The 27,853-nt window shown below is 40.3% G+C and overlaps 1 protein-coding gene and 1 long non-coding RNA gene across 8 annotated transcripts in view; one reads left to right on the forward strand and one right to left on the reverse strand.

Annotated features, from left to right (window-relative positions):
• The window catches only part of LOC128135559 (uncharacterized), a 47,355-nt gene extending 27,943 nt beyond the window's left edge, over window positions 1-19,412 (forward strand). For 4 of the 7 annotated variants that reach the window (XR_008233124.1, XR_008233122.1, XR_008233127.1 and 1 more), the window contains exons 2-3: window positions 3,638-3,730; window positions 19,162-19,412. This is a non-coding gene — a long non-coding RNA (uncharacterized LOC128135559). Of the gene's footprint in view, window positions 1-703; window positions 2,136-3,637; window positions 3,731-4,080; window positions 4,152-5,218; window positions 5,298-19,161 lie in introns of those variants that run through there. The other 3 variants (XR_008233125.1, XR_008233123.1, XR_008233126.1) reach the window with 3 other exon arrangements.
• Window positions 11,816-20,518, reverse strand: MRPL42 (mitochondrial ribosomal protein L42). The gene is made up of 6 exons (XM_052774578.1): window positions 20,480-20,518; window positions 19,155-19,317; window positions 16,140-16,203; window positions 15,091-15,175; window positions 13,647-13,810; window positions 11,816-12,380 (listed from the first exon to the last, which is right to left on the reverse strand). The coding sequence occupies exons 1-6, from the start codon at window positions 20,501-20,503 to the stop codon at window positions 12,335-12,337; spliced, it is 546 nt and encodes a 181-aa protein (XP_052630538.1). The 5' UTR covers window positions 20,504-20,518; the 3' UTR covers window positions 11,816-12,334.
• Between the last annotated feature and the right edge of the window lie 7,335 nt (window positions 20,519-27,853).

The raw sequence follows: 27,853 nt of genomic DNA on the forward strand, positions 1-27,853 counted from the left end.
AGAAAGAAAACAAATATTTTCGTAAATGGGATCACTCTGCTCTTTCCAGCTGCCCGAGGAACAGAATGTTTTGATGAAATAAATTATGATGTATACGACATACTCTTAACCAGCTGCCACCTTATTTCCTGCCATTTTTATCTATTCAGATGCGAACACTTTATCTTTCTTGACAATATACATTTGGTAAAGGAGAATAATAAAAAATTCAGTGAATAATTTCTATGAATCAGTGATGTTCTAAAAGAAAACAGCACTTGTAATTTAAAAGCAAACCATCAAGAGATAGCACTAAGGGAGCAGTACTTTGAAATAACATCCAGATTATTTTCTTTCAGAGGCAATTGAGAAAAAGAAGGACCATTTCTTTTAGTTCAGTGGATAGGTAGATGGATTATCACCGGCAAGCATGAAACTCTGACCATAAAAAGGTGGCATCTAAATCCTTCTCTCATCTCATCATGTGCTTTATACTATTTAAAACTTACAGTAGCATCTAAAGGCCTCAGCTCCACTGAGTAAGAGGTTATCTAGACATACTTAGGATCTTTAGTTAAAAACATTAAATGTAGTGCTTTTACAGTTTCTCTAATTTACTATTTACAATTTAAAGTAAAAACAAAATAACATAAAAATAATTTGGCTGGACTTGATCAGGAAGAGTGGAATGTGGTGACACAGGGTACTAAGTATAAAAAAAAAAGATAATTTACACGCAGTTTTCACCTTATACTACGTTAGGCTTCTTTATAAACAGCAGAATTCTGGTCTGTCACTTTGTTGTTTTGTGAATTATCCAATTTCACTCTGACTAGAACTAGCTAAATATTGCTGAAAGTTGCCTGAGGATAATTTGTAAATATACATGCTTTGACAGTGTTTTCTTCCCTATCATGCTTCCTTTTTATGAACACGATAAAAAAAAAGACTACTGGCAAGAACTGTTTTGATAGAAGTAATTTTAAACAACTACTAGGAGAGTATTTGCTATGGATTTCAATACTCAGATTATAAGATGCTGTAACTGTAGTACTTATTTACCTTGGGTTTTTTGGCTGAAAAAGTGTGTATATGCCTGAGAAAGAGTGTATAGGTGTATATGTACACGTACACATGTTCACAACCATGCTCTTTGAAGTTCTGGATTTTTGGAGAAACATACACTCTTGTCTTTGTTTTAGAAAAATCCTAGAGATAGCACAGCTGAAAGCACTGTGAAATCTTGCATTCTTGTCCTAGATGCTGCCAGAAAAAACAAGCCTTTTATGCTTGAGGAGGCTTGAGATGTTTTCTTGCCAGTTGCGAGTCCTACTTCTCAAAGTAAAAGAGAGCAAGTAATGTCTGTGAAAAAAGTTTTCCTGACAGACGGACGGCGTGCAGGCAGCTCTCCTGTGCTCTGCCAATCCATAAGTAATTAAAGTTCCCTTGTTGGCGAAGAGTCAGTTCTGCAACTAATAAGGAAAATTAAAACAGGTGATGCAGTGGCTATCTCCAAAGGAGAGAGTTTTGAGTGCAAAGTAAAATAAAGAAGAAACTGGGTTGTATGTCTCTGAATAAATGGTCTCCCATCAGAAAAAGATTAATTTTAAATCACTGTTCTAGTTCTTATGTTAAAGATTGTTTAATTCACCCAGAGCTATTTGGCCTTGAGGATGAATTCCTACAATTAAGTGTTTATGATTGAAAGTGCTGCCATGGAAAGCAGACAGATGAATATCATTTCAGGAGTACTGTGAATCATTAAGTGAGTTGTAGAACCTTTTCCTTGGCATGAGCCACTTTTAAATTTCAGACTAAGGCTATAATAGACTTCAGCATAAGGCCTGACGTGTTGCTGTATTTAGGAGTTTGAATAACAGGATAATCAACATGCACTAATGTGTTTATATAATTTTAAACTTCTTACAGTTAATTGAAAATATGCTGCTTGTGGTATGTATGTGCATATGCTGCTCGGATCGAGTACATTTTTCAGATTAGTGCGTTAAGTGTTAGTGTCAGGTAATGAACTTGACCTGCCCCTGATGTGTTGTCCTCTTTTGGCTCAAGATAGGCATAGCTGCTTTCCCCGCTTCAGCGTAAAGAGAGGCTGGACGTGGAACATCATACAAACCTGAACAGATGACAAGAAAACAGTGCTAGCTGCCAACTACCTTCTCTCCCTTTATTTATCATGATTAGTGCTTGGTTTTTGTCAGGAAGGCTCAAGGCATCGTCCTATAACTCATTGGCATGTTGTGAGGACGTAAACTGAAATACAGGCCAGACAGGCTGGCATTTTTGGGGCTCAGCAGAGGAAACAGACACAGGGCTACTCTTCCTGGTTAAGGAGAGAGCATTGGTCCACAGCTTGCCTTTTCTTGGCACTGCCTGTCCATTCGAAGGACTGCTTGCCCCACCTGTAAGCAGTTTTGCCAGGTGTATGTGGAAATCAAAGCTCAAACAGTAGCAGATAAAACTGGATTGACTGCTTGAGGCAGTTACCATCTCCCCTTATACTGCACCTGAACCATCCTTCCCGCGGCTCTGGCAGAGCGCTGCCTGCAGCAGGGATGGGAAATTTAACTCGCACATCTCATCCTAAACAAGGTCAGCTTTCAGTCTGGGGTGTTAAGATCCACCCCGGTTTCAGCGTGGCTCAGAACTGCAGTCGTTCGGGAGCAGCTTCATGAGCTGTTTGGTCGTGAGGTGGCAAATTCTGTCACGGGGTGGGGTGAACGGTTGGGGATGAGAGTAGCAACTCCATCAGCCATCTGATTTTAATCCCTTGCCATATGTGACTTGAAGTCCTTAGATGCCCTCTACTGCCATATACCAGAATTAACAGATGGCTCTGTGTAACCAAATTCAGATTTGCTGAAGTTTGTTATTACTTCTCTGTAAATGAAGGGGGGAGGGGAAATCATATCCATAATTATTACAAAATATGCAAAGCCTTTCATAAAGTGCGAGTTTGGGCTAGACATCTTTTCTGACTTTCAGTGCCGTTGCCCTGTATTTCAAAATTTTAACACTATTTTTAGCATTCTCCTCAGAGCTCACTTCTCTGATAAATTATCCCTCTGGGAATAAATTTGATCCAGAAAGATGCCTGAGGCACAGCAGAATTTTTCCCCAGCATTTCAGGCCACATCATGCTAGACGGAAGGAAGCTGCAAAACCTGCTGCTGTGGATCAGTCTCTGTTCTGGGAAGGAACTTAAGGATGCATTTAGCCATCGGATGTATCATTTGCATAAGACACAACAGCAGGCAAGAGTCTGTATCTAAAATGGAACAAGAATTAATTTTCTGTCACATGGTTGCCTGTGTTAATGACATTTTTTGTGTGCTGGCAGGCACAAAGCAATCCCAAGTCAAACAGAACTAATCCTGGAGGGAATCACTCTACAGGCTCTAAGAATCAAGTGGTTTAGTGGTGCTTGAGCTTTAGCTGTGCTGGTTGTAGCAACTCCTTTTCCCTTCTATAAGGAAAACCCAGCAAAACAATCCCACCTTTAATTCCCCAGCCCAGGTTCCTAACCCTGATTTGACTGAGTGGGTTTGGTCCAAATGAAATTAACAGCCACGTTTTGTTACATTTTTAAACATGCCTAACCTTTTCTGAGGACAGTCTATTACTGTTCATGTTACTCCAGGTGGTTGCCAGTGATGTTACAGATAGAAGCAGCCATGGCAGGAGGGAGCGTGAGCTTTCCAGTGGAACATGTGATGGTGGGGATCTGCGCCAGGTAAGTGAAGGGCGACATGTACAGACGACGTGCAGGAGGGTCTCTGCCAGGCCAATAAAAAGATAAAGCTTGGGTTCATTGAAGGGGTGAGCTTTCACACCACACATTCTTTTCCCTTCAGCACAGTCCTCCGCTTTCAGGCACACTGGTCTAGAATATGCTACTTAGATTTTTCAGCAGCTTTTGTAATTTTTCCAGAACATAATCTCGAACTACCAGAAGTCCACAGCAAAATCTTGTTGTGAATGGTGGCTTTGTTCTGTGAGACTATTTCTGAAAACGCCTGGCGCTCTGTTAGCCATTGCATAAAAGGCTGAAACATGAATTTGTTCATATGCTTTTGTTTTCAGCATGTTCATTCCTTCAACCCCTCCCCCTTCTCTCCAAGAAAAACGTGAAGCTCTTCAAGTCCTCCCGGCAGGTGGGCTATATATTGTTACGGTGGCAAACCTGTGAAGCTATACCAATTTATACCACCCCACAATGGGGTCCATTGCATCTATTTTTACTAGATACACGTTTTCCCAATTTCTTCATGTTCTTTCAATGGCATTTCTTTTTCTCTGTCCATCAGGGAGTGAAATCCTGTGTCCAGAGAACGTAAATAACAGCTGTTACCATTCAATTTGCATTTATATACTTAACACTTCAAAACAGATTATTTCTAGAAGCTTTCACAATCTAGTCAAAATTCCAGAGGTACTAGTGAGATGTTAATGAAATCCCTTTGGACTGGCTGATGGACAACAACAATGAAATTCCCCAAACAAGACTGATCAGTTATGCTTCTGACAGTTATACTTCAACAATCAATTGAAGCGTATCTTTTAATCTCCTTGGGCATTTTCAGGATCAGTTCCTTGGGCTGTTCTAAGGGGGTGAGAGTATGCCAGGTAAAGAGATGAATTGTTAAAAAATCTGTGCTGAACTGGTAGTTTATTTCTAGCAAAATTAATTTATCATGTAAGTGCGGCTGAAAAGGGAAAAAACCCAAAACAACACCTGGCAAGTTATGTAAAGTGAAAAGCTTATTTGCCAGTGTCACAGATTTTTAAATAAATAAACCCCTTATGTCCTGAGAATAACTGAAAAACAGCTCTTTGGTTTTTATATCACTATTTTCTTTTGTTGACATCTCACTAGCCCTGAAATGGAAACACAGTGTTTTTATTTAGTAATGCCTAAGTGAAGATCTTAAGAATTATGTCCAATTATTGTTTTTTTCCTCCAGAAAACTTTGAAAGCCTTTCACCTCATTTTTTTGCCAAATGCCTCAACTTGAACCATTTCTTTAGATTTCTTTGATCTTTTGAAGGTTGAGAATTACAGAACATTGACATTTAGTGATCTTTGGTACAGTTCATTTACTCCAATGTGGACTGTTGAAGATACTTGCTCCTAAATCCAGATTTTGTTTAGAGAAATGCACTTTTTTCTCTGCATATTTAATTTTGTTTATCCAGAAGAAAAAGCCTTTTATTTTTACAGGAGTCTCAATTGGGGCATCTCTCAACTGGATTGGACAATCTTGATGACTCATGTTGTTTAGAGAACAGTAATTACACGTGTGAGTTGCTGTTTTTGCATGTCTCGCTAAGCCTGTACCAGACTCATTCAGACTTCGTAGTCCGAACAGACGAAGACAATCTGAACTCAGGTTATCTGTAAAAATGATGTGGGTCCCAACTACCTGATTTCAGAGGGTGTGCTTGTATTTCTAAATAAAAAAAGTCATAGATGCTAAGAGGCTTGGCTTATATTCACACTAGCTGGGACTAGTTCCCCCTAGAGCAGACTCCTATATTCGCATCCCACAGTACTCCTTAGACTCTTTCTGGTGCCCCTATAGACCCAACGTGCAATTCTGGGTTTTTTGTGTATCTTTTGGTTTGAAGTATCTGAAACTATGTGAAACTGTACTGCAGCCTGTGAGAAAAGTGCTTTCCTAGCGAGGGTATGTATTACGTGTTCTGGGATGCGGTAATGTTTGAGGGTGCACAGTTAGCCTGAGCAGTTTCGAAGAGCACGTAGGGTAAAGTCAAACAAGACGTGATCTTGGGAGCAGCGCTTGGTGCGAACTCTCCCCGCAGGGGTGTGCAGCCATTGCTTTGAAGAGGGCTAGGGGGAACAGGGGGAAGTACCAAAGAGGTGTGGGGATCAGCAGCCGGAGCTTGAGCTTCCTCCCCGGCCTGCAGCCGTAAGGACAGGCTCAGAGGGACCCCGAGTATCAGTCTGCTGCTGGGGACCACCTCTGGCTGAGGTAGTGTAGACACAGGTATTTTGACTGCAGGATAAACGCTTCACTCTTCAAGAAGTATAAGGCTTCTCATGTATCATTTCCATGAAGTCATGAGTTATGATCAAGATTTTATTGAAGCAAAACACCTAGTTTCAGCGATTCAAGGTTTTGCCCTCAGACTGGACAAGGACTGGCTAAGCACTGTGTAGGTACTCAGCCCAGCTGCTCTCCATCAGGACCACCACTGCCCTTCTCTTCACAGGCCATTGTGTCACCTTTCAGCCTTACCAGTGGCCTCTTTGGGCTCATTTCAAATATTTTTCTTCAACAAATATGGCCATATAAAGTCAATGAATTGTAACCCATGCAGCCAACACACAGCATGTTTACTTTAGATTTGAACATAAAAACATACGCTCTAGAAAGGGAATTTCTCTGCTGTTTTTCTTATCTCTGCTTACGGTGAACTTTGCATGAATTTTGCACTGTGCCTTTACTCTAGATAGGAAATCCTTTTTCTTAATCTAACTCTAAAATTTCTGGAACTTGCTGCCACGCTCAGTCTCCCCATCACTAATGCAAAGATTTTAACTGTATGAAAAACAGCGTGGGAGAAAGGGAGTTTTATAAAGATACGAGGTACTCTTGGAAAATAACAAGTGAACCCGTACTTAAACCAGTCAGGATTAAAAATTACAAAATAACAAAAAATATGAAAAGGGATGCAAAGCCTTAAGCTACTGTGTACTGACCAACTGTTAACTAATTGGGGGTCAATGAAAATTTTTTCCTGATATTAGTTTATTACTCATTTGAAATCCTCAGTGTGTCTTAACTAAACCAGAAGGTGAAGATCACTGCTGCAGCACAGCTTTGATCCAGTATAACTCCTACAGATCTTGACTTCAGAAAAATGCTACTTAGCTTATTATTTGTTTAAACAAATACAACATAAATTTGAGTAATGAGAAAGACTAGCAGTATTTAAGAAACACTAATCTTTGCATGAAACTATAAAGCTCTGTTTTGTTAGCGTGAGTAGGAAATGTTTGTATAGTAGGGTTATGCTTTAACAGTTTAATCTCTTACTTAGGTTAATTTTTATTCTACATGCTAATGGCTTGATGCAGTAGCCTAATTTAACAGTCACTTTTCACTGTTTATTTAAATTTTCTGTGATACTTACCTGGTTAAACTTTTATTAGTTTTGGCAGAAGAGATGCTAAGCAGCAGCTCTTCCAGAATTTTTTTTTTCTATGATATCTCATATTTTACTGGTAGGGAGATTCTTTGGCTGAGGAACTGTAAACTTCGGTGGCCGTCAAAACCAGCCTTATTTAAAATGGTAAATTGCCTCTGACCCAAGACTGATTTTCATCTTGACAAACAGTAAAGCTGAATATGAGCACAACTGTTTTCTGTATTTATTACTTACTTGATTTTTCCAAAAGACTTGTTGGCAAAGTTTCTCAGTTCTACTGGCCATTCCAACCTCCTGTGGTGCCTCCAGGCAATGAAAAAACTTTGCAATACCTTGATTATCATTTCTCACCTACATCATGAGGCTTAATAAGGTGGTACTCCAGGCCATAAACTTTTACTTCTCTAGAAGCCACGCAGTGCAAAGTTGCTGACCAAACACACTGTTTGGTTCATGCAGCTTCCACATAGCTCCCACCTTCTGACATGCAGTGTTGTAACAGCTGTAGTTATATACAGCAGAACTAACATTCTGTGTAAATTGAAATTTTCAGATAATTCTGTGCAAACTACCCAGTAAATTATCATTTATTGTGTTCATTTTCTGGAAGTACCTAGGGGTAACAGTTGTGATCATGAGCTCATTAGAAGAGGTGCTATAAAGATACATAAAATAAGAAACTATCTTATTTGTCCTGTGACTACACACCAAATGAAATAAAAAAATAACAGCTTAAGTATTACCTTTTAAGCATTGGAGTGTTGATTAAATATGAGGAGGCAAGATTGAAATTGTATACACAATTTATTCAAAACTACAAATTAAACGAGTGTGAATTACTCTATACAGAAAACAAAGAGTTCCTATATATGGACTACATGCTATCAAAGGGTAGCAGAAACAGCAAAAATGTTTTTATCTTAAGTGGAGTATTTTTCTTTTACATATATGCTCTCTTAAATTAAAAAAAAAAAAAAAAAAAAGGCTGCTTTCCTTCGCTCTGATACAGGCAAGTGTATCTCAGCTAAACTTCATGCTCCCTTCCTAGACAAGAATGAAAAAGCACCTCCAGAGAACAATTTGTGTGACATATTCTAGACAATAAAATCTTAAAATAAGATCACCTGCCTTGTGTAGGTATGTACTTTTTTTGTTTCAGTTGACTACAAGGGGAGCCTACAATGATAAACTCAGGCTTAGATGTCTGTCTAATTAGTAGCTGCTTCTATCTTAGAGATGAATCCAACTTTCATGTATTGTAGGTACACAGTTTGTCCAATGTTTATTCAAGTGACTGGTGGGCTTTAAGTCAATTTTATTACATTGTAGTATTAAAACAAAATATACATCCTCTATGACAGACAAGGAATGCAGTCTACATCTATTTTATCTCTTCACTATATAACTTTGTACTGGTTTTGAGGATGGAATGAGCATGTGAGAAGCTACAGCAGAGCAGCTGCTAAAATTCATAAAGATTGGAATAACTGAGAAATGCAGTGTTGGCTTTAAACAGCAATCATTACTGTGACTTGTAACAGAGCTGCAGCAATGACTTAGTCCAGCAGAGCAGATTTTAGACATGGCAGCTGAAATTCAGACCTATTACAACACTAATCGGAGGGGAAGGGAACTTTCCTATAGGACTGAGTAACTGGAGGGGCAGGAAGGGAGGGATGGATGGGTAACTGCTTCCTCCATTATAGTCATGAGGAACGGAAGCACAAAGACATGAAACTTGTGCCATGGGTGACCTTGGCAGTTGGGTCCCATTACTGCTCCACTGTTGGCTCATTTTTTCACAACCGGGAGGGTGGGGCTTTTTTTGTTTTAAGTGTGAACATACATCTCTGCGACACCTTACAAAAGTCAAATCAGTCAAAGCAAACAGGCAAGTCCCATAAAAGACCCTTTGAATCCAACCACTTTCCGACCTGCTAGGGAGTTCCTTTTTTCTTAAGTACTTACAAATGTAACCAAAGAACAGCTAATGCATATGTCTCATGGTGTTAAATTTGATGACACAGCTAAATCCTCTATGGTTTCAGACAAATCCAGTTGTGTTATTGTGCAAGATTGCCTCCTGGTGGTAGTACCAAGAATATGCAGAACAACAATTTGCCCATAGAAAAGGCAAAAACCCGTTTTAAAAGCTTGCTGCCTTTTTTAATTCAGGTGTAACTAGAGGAAGTGAAAGAACTTTCTTTTCACTAGGACATCAAGATAAATTGAACTGTGATTTAAATGGCCTGAATTGAGGACAAACTTTTTGATAACTTGACTGAAGCAGACTTTTCTAATGCCATGCTAGCAAACAAAGCCCTAGAAGACTTTTAGTTAGACATTAAAAAAAAAAAAATCAGTAAGATTTACCCAACTGTATACTATCCACAGCAGTGAGCCTAATAAGGTCTGAAACACTTAATAACTACTAAACACAAAGCAAATGGCTAAGTGCCTAAAATTGGATAAAAGACACCAGAGCAGTCTTAACGTTCAGTGAATTTTATGCAATTAAAGTTTTCAATTACAAAGAACAAGAGCAACAGAAAACAGAAATCCCAAACTAACTTTCAGATGGATTATTCTTCTGCATAGAAGGGGGACAAGAATCAAATGGATGGATTCTAATTCCAAGTTTTCAAGTGAAGAGAAACAGAGAAGGCAGCTTTATGTAGTTGTTCAAGGCCTAGAAAATCAGGGGGACTGCTTGGAATTACTGTGAGAGCAGGATTTTAATTAGGTCATGCTTCAGATGACCCAGGAGAACGATTTAGTAGAAGAGAACATAGAAAGATTGAGAGTGGCAGTGTAATGTGGGCAAAGATTTTAAAATACCAATTTTATGAATTAATGTAGTAACAAAATGGCAGAGGGTACACATAGTGAACGTGTTTTAGACTCAGTTTCCAGTAACTGGTCAGAAGAGGAAGTACTTTAAAGATAGCAGTCCAGCACATCACAAATATTTAGCCCTCAAAATGCCTGAAAAGCATCCAAAAATGTTTGGGAAACATTGAGAAATCCAACATTTCTACAGTGATTGTAGATGTTTGGTCATAAACAGGGTTTGACAGGCAAGAACAGACAAACGTGGTAACAGAAGGCTTCTGTAAAGCAAAATGTCTTACTATTATTAGGCAGCAATAAGCAAAAGTATCAGGGAGAAGAAGGGGGAAAAATAATTGAAAGTTTAAATTAATCCAAGGAAATCTTTTCTTAGGCTGAAGTCAAACAGTGACAAATTAGGTCTCAGCTTCCCAGAAATAAAGGGGGCTCGATTTTATGCAGTGGAACACAACAGAACACTAACCATGAGATGCAAGCTGCTCACTTATGGACCAGCGTCAGTACCAGGCACCATGAACTGATGAAAATGCTACAATGTGTTGTACTACAAATTACTAAAAACTATTGAAAAAGTTATATTCTAGGTAGAAAAAAAAATTATTTTCATGTGATTGAACTTGCAGAGTAAGCAGCAATCCTTTTCATAAACAGAATAGACATTCCTTCATGATAGCACGTTTGTTACCACGCGAGCAACACATCGTATAATACAGAGCCAAAATCACTTGGCTGATGTAGGCTGAAACATGGACTAAGATCTTACAAGCCTAACAGAGAGAATAAGCAAAACAATTTCATGCTCTGCCATCATAAACCATTATCAGCTAACTGGCATTTGGATTTAAAAATGCATTTTTTTAAATAATACCAAGATAAATACTTAGAGTAGCTTTACATAAAAATTTTCCAGAAGTATTTAAAGGCAGTCTTTTTACACACATCCAACATAGCTTTTTTCACAATTAAAGGAAATTAAAGTAAAAAGCTGAGTAATAACTTTAGAAAAGTAAGTGTTCTTTATAGTAACAGTGACCAGGATTAGAGACTTTATATAGTACTCAACTTCTAGCAAGATGTGTAGATAACACATGCTGGCAAAATTATACTGGACTAAGAGAAGAAACAAGAACCTCCTAGCTTATCCAAGTTGCTTTGGAAAGGAAATACAATCAAAATGTATGACATATATTGGACAATTATTTTCTGATTATTTATGAGGATCTGCTAAGAAGACTTAATGAAGTCACTGGGATCTCTGCCGAGGCACAATGTTCCAAGCTAGCCCATTCTCTAAGAAGGCTGATGCCTAAAACTGTAGACTGGAGTAAAGTATATCCTTTTCCTGAGAAAAAATGCTAGATGACATAGAATATTAGAGTAGCAGAAACATTTAAGTACTACAAAATGCTAAAACTATGAAGCAGAATCACACGACATTGATTTAAAGCATTTCATATAACAAAGGGCCAATCCTTCTCCCTAGGTAAGCTAGAAAGAGCTGGGAGTCTTCACGGATTACCCTGCTGAGGCAAAGAACTCTTCCTCCCCTGAGCTTACAGCTATTCCAGTTTCTATACAAACATAGCATCCTCACTGAGCAGTAGTTGGGGTAGGGTTAAAAAAACAAACCCAACCCCTCACCCTCCCCACCCCCCCCAACCACACACAGAAGGTCTCTCAGATATTTGGGAATGCTGGGTGATTTACTATGCCTTGGAAGCTACAATTAACAATTAGTTGGCCAGTTTTCAGTACAATCACTTGGCTGATGTAGGATTAAACATGGAATCAGATATCTTACAAGTCTAACAGAAAAAGAAAAACTATTTCATCATTTTCAAAAATACCTCTCATGATATTTTTCATCAATACTATTTCATTAATACCTCAGGATTAAAGCTCACCTGCATTTCAGTTACTAGATTTCTAAATTATCCCCCCAAAGTAACACCAAACCCTAACACATCCAGTTCTAGACTTCCCATTTTGACATACTACTTCTACGCATTCACTTTACCAACGATGAGCCCTTGACCTAGTTTAATCGAGCACTCCATCACCTGTTAAATCCAGCTCTAAGACTAGCACATTCACTGACCGCGCGTATACAATAGCCTTCACTGGATCCTTGTTTCATCAGTGCAGTTTTGTTGTTTTTCTGTCAACTAGCTGAAGTAGAAAGTAAGAGTCAAATTTAGTTAAGCATGTTTTAGTTATAGCACCCACACTGAATTGCCAAACATCTCACATTCTGTAATTTTTATTTCCCATAAAGATTAATAGCAAAGTGCTGATGAACAAGAAGTTATCTTCATTATCTGTCTTTAGGAGGATTAGGATTCTTGCGTCTTCTATGATACCTAGAAGAAAAAAAGGCTCAGTGAATGCAAGCTTTGGACAGTCTTTGATTCTCCTGATATTTTTCCCCCCGGTGAGTGATCTGGAGGTTACACAAGTAAGCAAGACACAAGATACACGAGCACTCATTAGATGTAATCTCTGTTGTTCATGGAGTTACATAATGCTACTCATTTCTATTGCTACATCTGCTACAAGCATGCAATAATCCAATCCTACAGCTGAATAGGTACAAAGGCTGCTGTTTATTCTTAATCCTTTGTGTGAAGTTAATTTTCTTACATGGTCAGCTTTTCCTTTGGCTAAAATGATTGCTACAGAACAAAGAGACTTGATGTTTAAAGGAGTTATGCCAGACTGTACATTAAATAGTGTAATATTTTGCAGACAAACTAAAAAACAAACTCTTCACAACAAAAATGATCCCTACTTTCCTCTTAATTGCCCACCCTAAAACAATGAAGATCCTCTTTGATGCTCATTAAAGTGACAGCTACCCCCTTTGGCCATAGAAAGTTCTACAATTTCATTCCTTTTATCTACTCCCAAAACACGGTAATTAAAAAGTTTTCTGTGGACAAAAAAAAAAAATTAAAAAATCTGCCTTTATCAAGTCTCCATAGCTATAAATTGGCAGCTACCAAAAGGTGTAGTAACATGGACTGGAAAGGAGTAACACAAACTAGAATGCCATTTGTTGCCAGTGGTATATCCGAATGTATACAGTTCTTCTTTAAGCTCAGTCATGCATATTTGCATCTCTCCTCCTCCTACCTTTCTGAGTACAAGGCACACCAAGGTGCACTTTTCACCATTTCAAATGAAAAATCTCTACTATTCTTAAGTCTAAGAATCATCCCATTAAGTTTTTTTTCTGAAAAGCTGTTAAGGAATAGACAATGCACGTTTCCAAGCTGTATTTGGTTATATCCATTGAAGATATTTTACATACTAGATTCTCTTATGCTGACTTCACTTATGCAACTTTAATATTAATCACCCAAACCAGTAGCTAACTAGATGGTATGAAAAACTCCTACTCCATGACATATTTTACAAAAAAAGTTGCAAAGAGTCAGCATTAAAAAAACCTTATGAAATACAGTCTTCCATTTACACAACACTGCATTTAAGATTTTACGTAGTAGCCCATGTGCTAACAGTATCTTGTCTCACATGACTTAACCTAGGTTGAATCTAGTCATTAAATTATTCCTGTATCTCCTTTTACATCCCAAAGGAACAAACATTGAAAAGAAAATACTTACTGTCCCACAGGATACCAGCGATGTTTTGTTGTGTAAAACATTTTGCTGAGCTCTTCAATTGTAGGACCTCTATTGTTCTTTAGCTCTTTTTCATTCAATCTGGATTTCAAAACTTGATCAAGGGTTTCTTCTGTATTATTCACTGGATCTGGCCGTGGTATGGGCTATAAAGACAGTAGTGTATGTATTTCCTCCTTCTCCTTTTTTTGAGAAAATCAAAAAGCCAAGCTACATAGATAGCATTACAATTTACTCTTAACAGCTGAAACCAAAGGAATACAGAAGAATGCCTGTAATTGTAAAGGCTGTTTATCACCATCCCCCGCACCCGCCCAAACAAAGCCACATCACTGTGGAGCAGATGTCTAGAAACATCTAATTACCCCAGGTGCTACAGCTGATTACCCTACCCCTAAAATCAGCACTCCTGTCATCATTATTGCTGATCTCCTCCTTACAATTCACTAGCTGAATCATAAGCTTCAGTTCTACTAATACAAAAGTACTCGTATTATTCCTATTTAGAAATTTATTCAGTGACGATCTTCATTACTAAAAAAGCTTTTAGATGATTTGTACCTTGGAGAATAATGTCACTTCCCAATTACCTGTGCATCTGCTAAGACCAAGACATTTGTTCTCGACCTGAAACCTAACTACTAGCACCGTACAAATATTTTTCCTTGGTTTAGTCTTGTTTTTCCTGAGAGACATGCAACTGATAGGTTTAAAAATAGCGATATGTAACTTGCAGGCAAAGAGTGCTAAATTTTAAGTTTTCAATGGAGAATTTTCATATTGGGTATTTCAGCAATGTAGCTACCATTTGCAGTATTTTATTAGCTCATGAGAACTGGAAATTGAAACAAAAAGTGTACGCTGGAAAAGTTTATGTAGACTTACTTTTGTCAGTGTAAAGAGCACATTGAAAATACTACTAATAGATAAAAATTCAGTATTTAAAGTTCTTTGTGGGATTTATGAACCCAGAGTGCTGAATGGAATTTAAAGCTCAAGTTGAAAACAGCAGCAGCAGCAGCACTCCTTTACATCCTCTTGCCCAGACTGCGGCATCTGTACACAGTAGGACATGTGTACCATAACCTGCATTTCAGACATCCTCCCTGAGGAGTACACTCATAGACAGACACTAGTTTTCTCTGTAGTGCACAAGTATTTGAATGCCTCATTTAATTCTGTTTGAGTTACTACATGCTGTGATATCTGAGCATTTCTTACTCTGCAACTTTCCCTCAATTTAACTAAGAATAAGGTCCTGCTCATGGCAGCAGCTATACTGATCATTCGCTTACTTCACAGACATGCTGATCACATACTAAAAAGTACATCAGTATTTCAAATCAAAAAAAAGATGCCCTCAAAATTATGAGCTACTTATGCCTTTATGAGAGTAAGAAATATAAATATGTACATTTGGACATACTTTTGTATGCTCGTATGGAATCTCAAGCGAAGGGTGGTAGCAGACAATTGTCTTCAAATCTGACGTCACTGCAAGTTCCACTTTGCTATAAAAATAAAAACTTACACTCTTAAATATATCCCTTACAATTTTCAGAAATGCTGAGCAACTAAGCAGCCCGAGTCCCAAAGAAAACAAGATTTGACCTTGCATTTATGAATTCTTAAGAATCTTCTATAAAATAAACCCTTATAAAATAAGGGTCACAAATACTTGATCTGAACTTCCTTTTTTTTGTTTTTCCAGCCATATTCAAGTTTCTTTTTTTGGATGGAGAGGAAAAAAGGGCTAAAATAAAATATTAAAGATAGCTGGGAATATGGGTTGGGAAAAAGTCTTTAACACTTTGAATACTTGCATATAAAACTGTAGCAACAGATGGGGATAATGATCTCTAGGACAACATGCCTTTATAAGCAGTATGGCACCTACAAAAGAAAGAATAGGAAACAAAGCTCTGTTTGGGGTTCCAACTTTTATAGTTGGTAAAACATGATGAGCATGATGAACAAAAAGTCCTACTGAGAGGTTCTTTGAGGGAGTATGACTCTCTTCTCACCCTTCTTCCTTACTAACTTCCATGACGCATTAGCTTCCTAAAACCTTGTATGACATGGATGCTGCATTTCTCACTGTATTTGTATCATCTTTTCCAGTTTCCTACTCAAGTTTCCCATGCAGCAGCACAAAAATACCTGGACTTTGTCTTAACAACAAGCATCAATGAAAATGACCGCTCTTTAGGTACTTTTGCTGTTCCACAAACAAAACTGCAGGGGCCCTGGTGTTATCACCAGGTTTAGAATGAGTCCTGCATGATTTTTCATTACACTAATTTTTTTAAATACTAACTTCACAATCGTTATGATCAGAAACAGTACTTTAGTTAAAATATCCAAAAGTGGCAGAAGATGTATTTTATACCATTATATGACAACTTCACGACAGAGAAAGTAGCCCTGGAATAAGTGTTACATGAAAAGGCCACGCATCAAAGTGTGTTTAAGTACCAGTTGTAGTCTTCAGGGAGAACTGAGTATGTAGATTTATGGCAAGCATGATATACTGCTCCATCTGCAAAAAAAAAAAAAAACCAAACACCAAACATGTAAAGAGCACCAATGTAAAAACAGAGAGCTGTGCCAAATTTAAGAATGCTTACATTTTCATTCCGTTCTAAGTCTTAATCAGGGATTATAATCATACTCAGTTTTAGATTAACAAAACCCAAATACTGTCTAAACAGAAGTTCACTTTACTACACAGATTTCTACTGCAGTCAAAAAATACAGTATCTTGGTAGCTATGGCCTACATTTACCTTTCTAGTTGTACTGTTTTCCTAAGAAAAATCACAGTATGAACACAATACCTACAGATTTCACCATTAGAGCGTATTTTTTACATATGCAAAGAACATTAGCTTATGACTTACAGGGAAGATCATAATTTCATTCATAGCAATATTTATTATAAAAATCAAATGCATACTTTGCTGGCAACTGCTATACAAAACACAAAACTATAACGTCTTGTGATAGCAAGACGTTGTCCTGCTGTAACACTAAAGTACTTTACCCCTTTCCCCAGGTTCCTGTTGGGCTCCAAGGAAAGCATCCAAGAATTACAAGTAGTAAAGAAGGCCAGCAGCATCCAGGACTGCACTAACTGGACAAAGGGAAGGGATTATCTCCCTCTACACAGCATCTGTCAGACCACATCTAGATACTATGGCCAGTTTGGGGCCCTTTTATTAAAGATAAACTTGAATGACTTCAGCAAAAGCCTGCCAATATGGTCAGGGGCTGCAGCACCTGCCCTGTGGTGAGAGGCTGAGGGACTGGAGCTGGCTCAGCCTGGAGCAGAGACAGTTCTGGGAGACCTAACAGCAGCCCCCAGCAACTATGTATGAGGACTGGGGCTATTGAGGAGAGGGAGCCAGTCTGTTCACAGGGGTGCATGGTGGGAGGACATGAAACAATAAGTTGAAGTGAGAGGCTCTGACTAGATAGGTAGAGAAATGTTTTCCTCGTGAATACAGCCAACCAGTGGGATTGGGGTCGAGGCAGGTTTGTGCAGTCTCCATCCTTGGAGACTTCAAAGACCCAGCTGGACAAAGCCCTGAGCGACCTGGTGGGATTGCAGAGCTGAGCCTGCTTTGAGCAGGAGGTTGGACCACAGACCACCCAAAGTCCCTTCCAACTGAGTTTTCCCACAATTCCATTTCCAATTTTTCATAGAATCGTTTAGGTTGGAAAAGACATCTAAGATCAAGTCCAACTGTAAACCTAACGTAAGGTGTTAAATAGTGTCCTGGTTTCAGCTGGGATAGAGTTAATTGTCTTCCTAGTAGCTGGTATAGTGCTGTGTTTTGAGTTCAGTATGAGAAGAATGTTGATAACACACTGATGTTTCCAGTTGTTGCTAAGTAGCGTTTATACCACCAGGTCAAGGATTTTTCAGCTTCTCACGCCCAGCCAGCAAGAAAGCTGGAGGGGCACAAGGAGTTGGGAGGGGACACAGCCAGGACAGCTGACCCAAACTGGCCAAAAGGGTATTCCATACCATGTCATGTCATGCCCAGTATATAAACTGGGGGGAGGTGGCTTGGGGGGGATCGCTGCTCGGGAGCTAACTGGGTATCGATCAGCGAGTGGTGAGCAATTGCATTGTGCGTCACTTGTTTTGTATATTCCAATTCTTTTATTGTCTTTTTATTATTATCATCATTATTAGTTTCTTCTTTTTTGTTCTATTAAACTGTTCTTAGCTCAACCCACGAGTTTTACTTTTTTTCCCAGATTCTCTCCCTCATCCCACTGGGGGGGGGGGGGAGTGAGTAAGCAGCTGCGTGGTGCTTAGCTGCTGGCTGGAGCTAAACCATGACAAATAGTAACAGTCCCTTGTATAGGAACCATACCATAGGCATCTTGCCTTCCACAACTGTGTAGGTACGCATGCCTAAGATGGGCCTGGGAGGTGCCTGTAGTTGACTTTTACTGGCAAACCCCTTCCTTTACTGCCAGAACCTGACACAAATCCACATGTAAGTTTCCGAGTCCAGTCAAGCTTCTTCTACCACTACACTTTAAGAACTGAATTATGATCACAAGAACTAAGTCTTTGCATGTTCTGAGCCTTCTGTTTTCAAATAAGTCATAAAAAGGTTTCAGCTTTTTTCTGACATGTTATTTTATGTAGACCATGTTTAGTTTTAATACAAACAGGATTCTTCTTGGCTGTTCATAATGGAGGGGGAGAACATTCTGTGTGTCAAAACTGGCAAAGCTGAAAGAACCAAAAAGAAAAACTTTTGCGTAGCTATTTTCCTCTCAGAAATATTTAAATTTAAATTTAAGAATTTTACATTTAAGATATAGCTAATATACTTAAATATATATTTTAGATATAAAATTCTTAAATTTAGAATTTCTGTTAGCACTTCCATGCTTCAGTTCTTCCAATTAAACCATTCTTAGTTATTAATAAGTTGAGTTCTGGTAAAATATTACTGTAAATAGTTCGTATTTCTTCCTAAGATTTACTTCCCCTCCTTGCCCACTAACCTCTAAAATGTAACTTCTCCATTATATTTTCTCCATTCCTGTCTTTTCTACCACCTTTACTATCTCCCCTACATCTTTCTATTGACATCTAAAACATGGACAGAAATCTAAGAAATAATATTGCCTGTTTTCACTTGTTCTCTGTTTATGTTAAGCAATGAGATTTTACTGTAGCCTTTTCTCACCACTGTTTGTAAATCTGAAAAAATAACTTTAAATCTTCAAATATAATCAGTGGTGAGAGGGGTGGTATTTACAAGCTAATTAATAAATTAGAGGACCATCAAAAAAACCAAATCAAGATATCCTTTAACTATTAGCAGAGAACACGGAATATCAGACTTGATTCTGTTCAAATGAAAATTCACTTCCATGCTGACACTACTTTAAACAGTACAAGACAGAAGGTCTCAAAGAACAAGTTTTAATATAGGACTTCTACAATTTCATCACTACTTACTCTGTAGCGGGGCCCGCCTACAGGTTGCTACTGAATGCATCCAGAAGAGGCTGGACCATGCGGTTCTAAGCGATGTTGCCATGCTGACAGCAGAGAGGAAACCAGTCCTGGACAAGACAGAACTCAAATGGACACCGTATCCCTTTTTTCTGCAGAACACCCCCTGCAAGAAACCAGTTTCATAACTCTTCAGGGTACAAAAGACCTGCAATTTAATTTCTTGAATATCTTAAGGATAAATAAAATGTGTGCAGTCTATTTGTCATTATTTATCAGTTGTTTAGAAGTCCTTATTATTTAAGATACTGGCACCTGCTTCCTTAATAGTCAAATGTGGTACACAACTTTATTTACTGAGAGGTACTCTTTGAAGGTATGTCATTAACTTAAAAAAAAAAGTTTCCAAGCTTGGGTCTTCTCGCAGTTTTTCTACTGGTATTCACCCACCTAAGTTTTGCATCCTTCCTTCAGCGCACTCCACAGAATTATTCCTGAAACATGCTTTTCCTGTTCACAATGTAAATATCATCACCCGGTATAAAAACAGAAGTACTTATAAATAACACTTGTTGTGGTTTAACAAACACTCTAGATGCAGTTGGTTTCATCCATCTCAAAAGCAATACACCTAGAAGCTATGAAAACACCATTTAGAATACCTTAAATATTACCCAAATTTCACAGAAGCAGAAAGACACGTATAAAGATGATAAGTTTTCATTATCTACAGGAAAAAAAAAAATTGCTTCAAAGGGAAACTTTTAACGATGCTTAAAAAAACATAACTGGAGACAGCTTAAAGACGTACTCATAAAAAAAGAAAGAAACAAGACCTCTTTAAAACTACTTTGTATTTAGCGCTTCAGAACATCAGCAGAAGCGTGCGTTTTCCAATTTTGACAACTAATCATACATGGTTTTCTTTACCAGTGACAAGCGCTGCTGAAGTCACCGAACACTCACAGAGCACCTCCAGAGCTGCTCACAACTTTCCTCTGAAAGCTCATTAACAGAAGAGGTGTGAGGAATGGGGCGGACGGGGCCCGCCTTGTCCAAGGTCAGGCCTCCAGCACCTCACCCAGCTCCCCAGTTTAAACGGGGGCATTCCCACCCCTGCGACAGCACACGCAAAACTCCTCACGATCCCTCAGCAGCAAGCAGGAACAAGAAACCTGACACTTCTATTATTAAAGAAAATATTTAGCTTAAAAAGTCACTAATCCGCCAAAGCAAGCCAAAGAGTACCCCTCATAAAAAACGGATCTGCAGGCTATTAAAAAAAGTCCCCTGAGTGCTAAACAGCGATCTACCCCCTCTGAAAGTACCCGAGCTCCCTTCCCCCAGCCCATTTCGCAGGCCTAGCTTGCGGTTCCCCTCATCGGCCGGGCACGACGTTGTCATCAACTGCAAAAACGATGGGGGGGACGGGAGGGAAGCGCTGCACAACGCGACCCTCAGGCGAAACGGCCCGACCCCGGCAACCGCAGCCAGGCGGGAACAACCACCACCGGCCCGGCCGTTACCTGCGCGGACTCCGCCGACTTTCCCCTCAGCAGCCGGCCACCGCGCCGGAAGCGGCACCGAGTCCGCTTCCGCTTCCGGCGGCGACTCAGCCCCGCGGCACGCCGGGAGACGTAGTGCGGGTGGGCGGGGCCTCCCGCCGGGTGGGGCTTCCCGCCCTGCCTGGCCCCGCCTCCGGCAGCCAGTCCTGAGGTGGAGGCGCTGAGGTGTTGTATCAGCTGTGGAATAAACCCCTCAAATCCCGTCATTTGAAGGGACATCTGTGACTTTATGGGTGATTTCGCAAGCTTGTGAGCGTAGCCTGCCTGCTTTCCGGGTTAAATTACGCAGTGGCCGCAGCAGCCCCCTCTGTTCAGCCTGGCAAACCTTGGCAGTACCTGTCATACCTCCTCGCGGGGAAGGCCTGGGTTTTGCCTACGTGAAATAGCGCATTTCAGATATTTAAGGCAGGCAGAAAACTCGCCTGAATGCCACGGGCCCACTGCTGCTCTGGGGCTGCTTGCTTTGCTTCTTTCGGAGACCCGAGTCCCAAAGCGTTTCAAAGACAGTGTTATATTTACACACCATTGATAAAAGACAAGGAATAGAGACGCAAATCAATAACTGACCTGCTGCTCTAGTACCTGACATGGCATCATGGCTTTCACACACCCAGGAGCCATCTCGAGCTCCCATCAGCCAGCCGTGTCTCGGTTCCTTTCACAGAAGAGGGAGAGTTTCGGATAATACCTCCCGAAAAGGCTGCGACCTCTTCCAGACATCTTCAAACCAGTGCACCTTTTCTGGTCGTTGGCTGCGGTACAGCAATTTCATGCAGTCGTCGCTGGAAGCCTCACAATTTCAGCAACGTCTAACCGTGTTCTGTAGCTGCAGAGCTGCCGTTACACTGGTAACTTCCAGAGGTGTAGCACAAGTGTAGCCAGAAATCACTAGTCAGGAGCCGATCGTTCCCTTTAGCAGTGGCAAAGGTTTATTTTTGAATGTTTTTCCTGACAGCGGAAGATGGAAGACATCCATTCTGGGCCTTCTTGCAATATTAGATTCAGTAACCCACGAGGTGGGGGCAGAGGTGGGCCAAAACGTTTTACATACTACTTGGGAGAGATGGAACCGAGGTGGGAGATCACATCTCCACTACAAGGCTCCTCCACATTTTGGAGAACAGCTCTCTCCATCATTCCCGTCAAGTTTCTGCGTGCAGCTACAGAGGGGTCTGATCTGGGCTCAAGCACCAAACAGAAGCAACACAGTTCTGTGTGTTGTTTGCTGTGTACCAGCTCATTATTCCCACAAGGAAGTCCTTGTACTAGGATGAGGGCAGCCCTTGGATGAAGAACAGCCTTTCGAAGCTGAATACAAGCAAGATTTTGGTTATACTGACGGACAAAGAAAACATGCTGAGGATTTTAAGCTCAAGAGCAGTGTCGACAAAAATAAATAAATGGTTATAAACTGTCTGAAACAAGTGTGGTCTGGAAATTAGAAGAAAGTAGTGAAACTGCATTTAAGAAGTGAGCTTCAGGCATATCTTGCCCATAGGCATAGTGGGGATAAACTGAATTACTTCAAAGTGACTGTTGCCAAGTTTATGACCAGGAACAGATTACGATAACGGGGGAACTGCTGCTCAAGATTCTTGGTCCCTTAGCACAGAACGCTGTCGTGTGTGCTACGTGTGTGTGTTTGTGTGTGAACCTGTGACACAAGCACGTTGGGCCTTGTTCTAGTTTCCTAGGAAATATTGAGTAAAATTAAGGCTTCTCTGACTTATCTTGAAGGTGCTCAGAACTTAGTTGTCATAGCTTCTTTAAAAGATTGCCTAAACTCAGTGATGATGATGATGACTGGTTGATACCTCTGATTCTTAGATGCCTTCTCAAAAGGATATTGTTCATCCATGCAGGAGACAAAAATCCTTTGCTGTCCAGTGGAAACCTTGAAATTAACTCCCGTCACAGCTGGAGACCACTGCAAATCACACCTGCTGTTTTCTCCAGTGTAAGACACTTTTTTTTTTTTAACTTATCTTCTCTATATTAAGTAGCATCTGTTAGAAAAATCAATTTTTAAAAACCTCTTGCTAGCCCCTTAGAAAATTGCCGTCTCTATAAAAAATACTAGATCTTGATATGCTCAAGTATATTAGTTGTCATGGCAATATAAGCCTTCTCTGGTGCTCCTACCTTACTGTTTCCTATATCAATTTATTTGCTTCTATCAAAACAATTTTTTTACTCTTCAGTGCCATATGTATTTTCTGAGGACTGCATACAGACACATACTCACGGGTATGCGCACTCTCTCTCCTCAGACACAAGTCTGAAAAAGAGTTTCTGATGTTACTGATTAATGTGACCAACAAGTCTTCTAACGGTGGGATTTTATAGGCTGGTGGTATTCAGCTGTTAACAGCTAAGGAGCTAATTCATCCACGAGATTGTAAAGAACAGCAAAAGAGCTTGAATTTGAAGGTTTGTTTGTTTTTTTTTAATAAATGTTGCACCACGTGCCAGTCTGTACTGTTTGTTTTCAATTATTGTATTTTTTTCCATATAGCAAATACTACGTGGTTCTCGGCGGGGAATTTCTGATTCCAAACAGGAGGGCAGCCACCAGTAGGATTACTGGTATCTGTTGCCTAGTGCTACCACATCTTTAGTCTTCTCTTTCACATCACTGCAATAGAATATCACTTGCAAGGTTCATCAGAAATTGTTAGCAATCTTCTGTCCCTTGTGTGAACTTATTGGGAACACTTGACAGCCCTCTGGAATCTCAATTCACAAAACAGCCTTCACTAGATTTTTTTTCAGATTCCCTGATTTTATACCCTCATTGCATAATTAGTTTTAAATTAGAGGTAACCTGTGGGTATTTCTGTAATGATTTTATTCTGGAAATGTGTGCTTTTGAAACACCACTCTAACGGCAAATCTTGTAACTTAAATCCTGGTTCTAAAAGGTTGCAATCGGAGGTACAGCAGAACTTTATTTTTATTTTTTAAAAACTAAACCACATTCCCTGTTAAGCTTCCAGGCTATTTTTAGATGGTTTCTATAAAAAGATTTTTTAGGATACAGTAGATGAGGTCTACCCCCTCCCTGACACATAATGTTCTGCGAGTCTATTCTTAGAAGCATGTTCTGACGGATTACAACTTTCTGGTAGGGAGACAGGAATTGCTTAAGGACAGCTCAGAAGCGTGACTACACACTTCTCCAGCATGTCTGGAGATGGGGTTATTAATAACTGCCAACGGCCTTGCTTGCTTCAGCAGGTTGTAGACAGCAAAGAGGAGAGCTGCTCGCTCTGTGTTGGCTCAACAGAAAGGAGGTTGTTCTCTCCACTAACTGCAGGGATACTGTGGAGGCACTAATGGTGATGAGTTGCAGACTTCTGGGACTTCATGTCTTTGAAAACCTGGAAAGTTTTGTTTCTAGGCTGCTCTCTCGCTGAAGAAAAACCATCATCTGTTCTTAGTCAGTTACAATCTTCTCCAGGAAATGTTCTGATAAAACAGTTGCCCTATAGTTAGGCAACAAATGCTGTGCAGTAATGAGGGCAGGACTATGTTGGCTGGCTCCATTTTAGAAGAACAAATTTATAAATCAGAGCTGGCATCTGGATTGGCGTGGGTTTTGTGTCAGCAGCTGCACACACACACCTCTTGTGGGAAATGGAAAATTGGGACTTGGCTGTTCCAGCTCTTTTGCTGCAGCAGCATATTTAGGAAATTGTTTCTTAGTAAAATCATTCAGGCTGCTCATTAGCAAACCAAATATAATAACTGTTTATTTTTTCATAGAAACCAATGTTTCAAAATCTTCCAGGAATAAGGATTTGGTTTCCTTTGTTTCCTTTAAATCTGGAGTAGAAAAGGTACTATACAATCATACCTAGAAGTGGAACTGAATTTGTGAATGGATGGGTTTGTTTTATTGTAAAGGTGATGCCTTAACAATGGAGAGGGACGAGCCTTCACTCCTGAAATAACATATCTTAATCTTTGTGAGGTTATTCTATAAATTTAGGATACAAATTTCTAATGAGACATTGTAGTTTAGTTATGGTCTTAATTCTCAAATCTTCTCAAGTTATGCTGTAGCCAGACAGATTTCTGTGTTTTAAGTCAATCTGTAAACACCCAGAGTAAATACCAGTGCTTATGTCAATAGGCTGTCTTCATTCTTTAGCAGATCTCACACCATCTCATCATTGGTCCATCTGGTTACTGGTAAGAAATCAAGCTGCAGCTGTAAATAACGGATGACAAAACTGTAGTGGTCATATGCAGCCTAAATAATTTGTGTTCCTGTTCATTACTGTAGTTCAAGTAAGCAATATTATGCCTCTATTTAAGCAGCAACTTAATGGAAAAAAATCAAAAGCTATTTGCTACAGTGAAGGCTCCTACTCACAGCATCCCATTCTGATGTGCTAAGTTAGTAAAAGATATAACTGGTGGGGTTTTTTTCTCCTCTCAGTACAGTTTCACCCAGTGCTACCAGTTAAGATCATTCAGAAATTGTCCAGTGACTCTTACAATTAGTGCTAAGAGTAAAACACTGCACTTCTGTGCCTCAGTTTCCCCATTTGTACATAGGGATCATAACAACTCTTGTAAAATACACTGGGATTTACTGAAGAACATTTTAAATATAAAATCTAGATATTACTGTGAGAATTCATTCTGTATGTGTACATACATCTGGTTTTTGCTGTTGAACAGACTTTCTACAATACTTGACAAAAATATAAAAATGCTTTTATGCAAAATAAAGAATCTGTGGTTTGAAATAGAGTTGTAATTGCAGTAAGACTTTTATAAGATTGCAAAGAGGGGTAGGAGGAGGAAGTAAGATTAGTCAGCCACAGGCTCAGCTGGCCTGGATGCACCCACTCAGTGAGTAACTCCATGACAGCAGAAGCTGTCATAGGAAGATGGTCAGCAGCTGTGTTGAATTGTTCTGAGAGTATTAATTGCATAATTGCAATTATTTGTTTATCTTTTCCTGCCTTTATTGGTGTATGGGGAGGTTGGCTAACTTTGTTCTCAGAGTTGCTGCAATCCCAGTGATGGTTGTGGGTTTGCGGGAGGAGGATCGTGCTCTCCATCCTGGCCTTCACATCGGTGCCCTGGGATGAGATCGGGTCAGCCAACAGAACAGGTTGCTGCTGTGGGAAGGGGTAATCCTACATCAGCCACATCGCACTCTGTTTCCTACTGCTTCTCCTAATGCCGGCTCTGATGCCTCAGTGAGCTGGTCAGAAAGGTAACCCAGCAGAAAAAACCCACCCTCTACCCCAATAGATGTGTACCAATGGAAGGAGGGGATCAGGAATATAGGGCAGAGCGCAGGGAAAGGGAGCAGGAGGTCAGTGTCTCCAAAAGGAGAAGAGGCATCCAAAGTTGGGTTAATAACTCATGGATACTACAAGGGGCAATTTCACTGCCATTTGTATTACTCACCTTTTGTCGTCTCTGGTGCTTGCTAGACCCCACTGTAAGCCAAATCAATTCACCAGTCCAGCAGAAGACCAGACTAAATGGCTGGTTTTCTGCCAAGTTAGTGCATTGAATCAGCTCAGCAGGATCTGACAAGCCCCAGGGGTGAACGGTGGGGGAAACGCTGTGAGGAAGGAGAGTAGGAGGGGTGAGCTGGGAAGGGGAAGTAAGAAGTCCTCTTTTTGACAGATTGACTCAGCTCTCCGGTATAACTTGACCTCAAATATGTGGTTTCACACTGTCCCTAATGCAGTGAGCTATAGACAGTCCCCTTCTCACACCCTCAGATATGGGTTCCGGTCCCAAAAGAAAATGCCAGACCTACACAGCTGCGTGACTGCCTGTGGTTCACATCAGCTCCCTGCTCACCCAGGAACTATTCACGCTTGCGATCAGCTCATGTGTTCTGTGAGATCATGATGTGAGCTGAGGGAGCAGCAGTGTGTGGCAGAGGAGGAGGGCAGGAGCCCTCTTTAGCAGCAATGCAAATACAAAGCCACGTAACCCTGACATGAGACTACACCCTAAATAACCGCTGTGGAGGCAAGCCTCGGGGGAGCTGGGCTGTAGGAATGAACTCCAATTTAAATGGGGACTACAGGTGACACCAGTCTTACTGAGCACTGTACCTAAATTTCCTCTGAAATGCAAATATAAATGTCGCTTTATAAAAGCCTAACTGCAGCGTGACAAGATCGCTTTTCTAAATCTTTTTCTAAAATTGCGTTTTCAGGTGCTCTGAATTCAAGAAGCAAAGCATCAGGGAGGGAGCAGCAAGGGTGGCCCTGCTCCCTCAGGACGGGTGAGCCGGGAGCCGTGGGCACTCCAAGGCGAGCCGAGCGGTGACCCCACCGACGGCGGGTGAGCAGAGCGGGGCGGCTGCTGCCGCGGGGCCCGTCGGTGGTCTGGGGATCGTCGGGCAGGACGAGGTAACGGGCCGGGTCTGAGGCTGGTGCGGGAGCCCCCGACACTGTGTCAGGCACAGCTGAGACGTAGCTCAGGAAGGACTGAACGAACACCCAGGCCCCTCAGAGGGCGAGGGTGGAGGCCTCGGCTGAGGCCGTCACCGCAATTAAGGTCTATTTGTGAACTCTGCGCCCTGACGCAAAGCTGTGAAGTCAAAACAGCCTCTAACAAAGCCTTTACTGATCCAAGGGCAGTACAACCACCCCAAGTCCTGTCTTATATCCTTGAACGGTTTATCAGCATGTGTCTGACAAAATACAGTCGTATAATATTCCCAGATTTCCTCGCGTTCTGCCCGAGGTGCAGGGTTCATTTCAGGATATTAAGGGAGCAAACGGTTAGCAATCGACAGGGCTAAGAGAGCATCAAACAGAACTCCAGGCAATGAGTCTAATGAAAAAAATTCAATTTAAACAAAAATATCAATCTAAATGACTTCCGAACACATAGCATCTAAATCTTTCAGCCTAGCAAAAGAAGAATACCAGGCTGAGTTGGGGAGGGCAGCTGTCTAAATGAGGATGCATGACTTCATTAATTACAATACTCGGGATGACAGCAGAATTTTTTTTCCATCAAACTTTTATTTAAAAAAAAAAAAAAGGACTGCTGAAACACTCTGCAAGTTTTGACAAACTACCTGTGTAGCACTGTGGAAAGCTAGTTTTTCAGATCTACTTTTTCTTCTCCCCTTTTCTCCTCTCT

This window comes from Harpia harpyja, chromosome 23, assembly GCF_026419915.1.
Source record: "Harpia harpyja isolate bHarHar1 chromosome 23, bHarHar1 primary haplotype, whole genome shotgun sequence".
Taxonomy (NCBI): domain Eukaryota; kingdom Metazoa; phylum Chordata; class Aves; order Accipitriformes; family Accipitridae; genus Harpia; species Harpia harpyja.

Coding starts and splice junctions, on each gene's coding strand:
- MRPL42 (XM_052774578.1), bottom strand. CDS start 20,503: ATGGGCTGGGGGAAGGGAGCTCGG. Junction 15,176..16,139: donor CTCCCTGAAGACTACAACTG/GTACTTAAACAC, acceptor TTATTTTTATAG/CAAAGTGGAACTTGCAGTGA. Junction 12,381..13,646: donor CGCTGGTATCCTGTGGGACA/GTAAGTATTTTC, acceptor TTTTTCTTCTAG/GTATCATAGAAGACGCAAGA.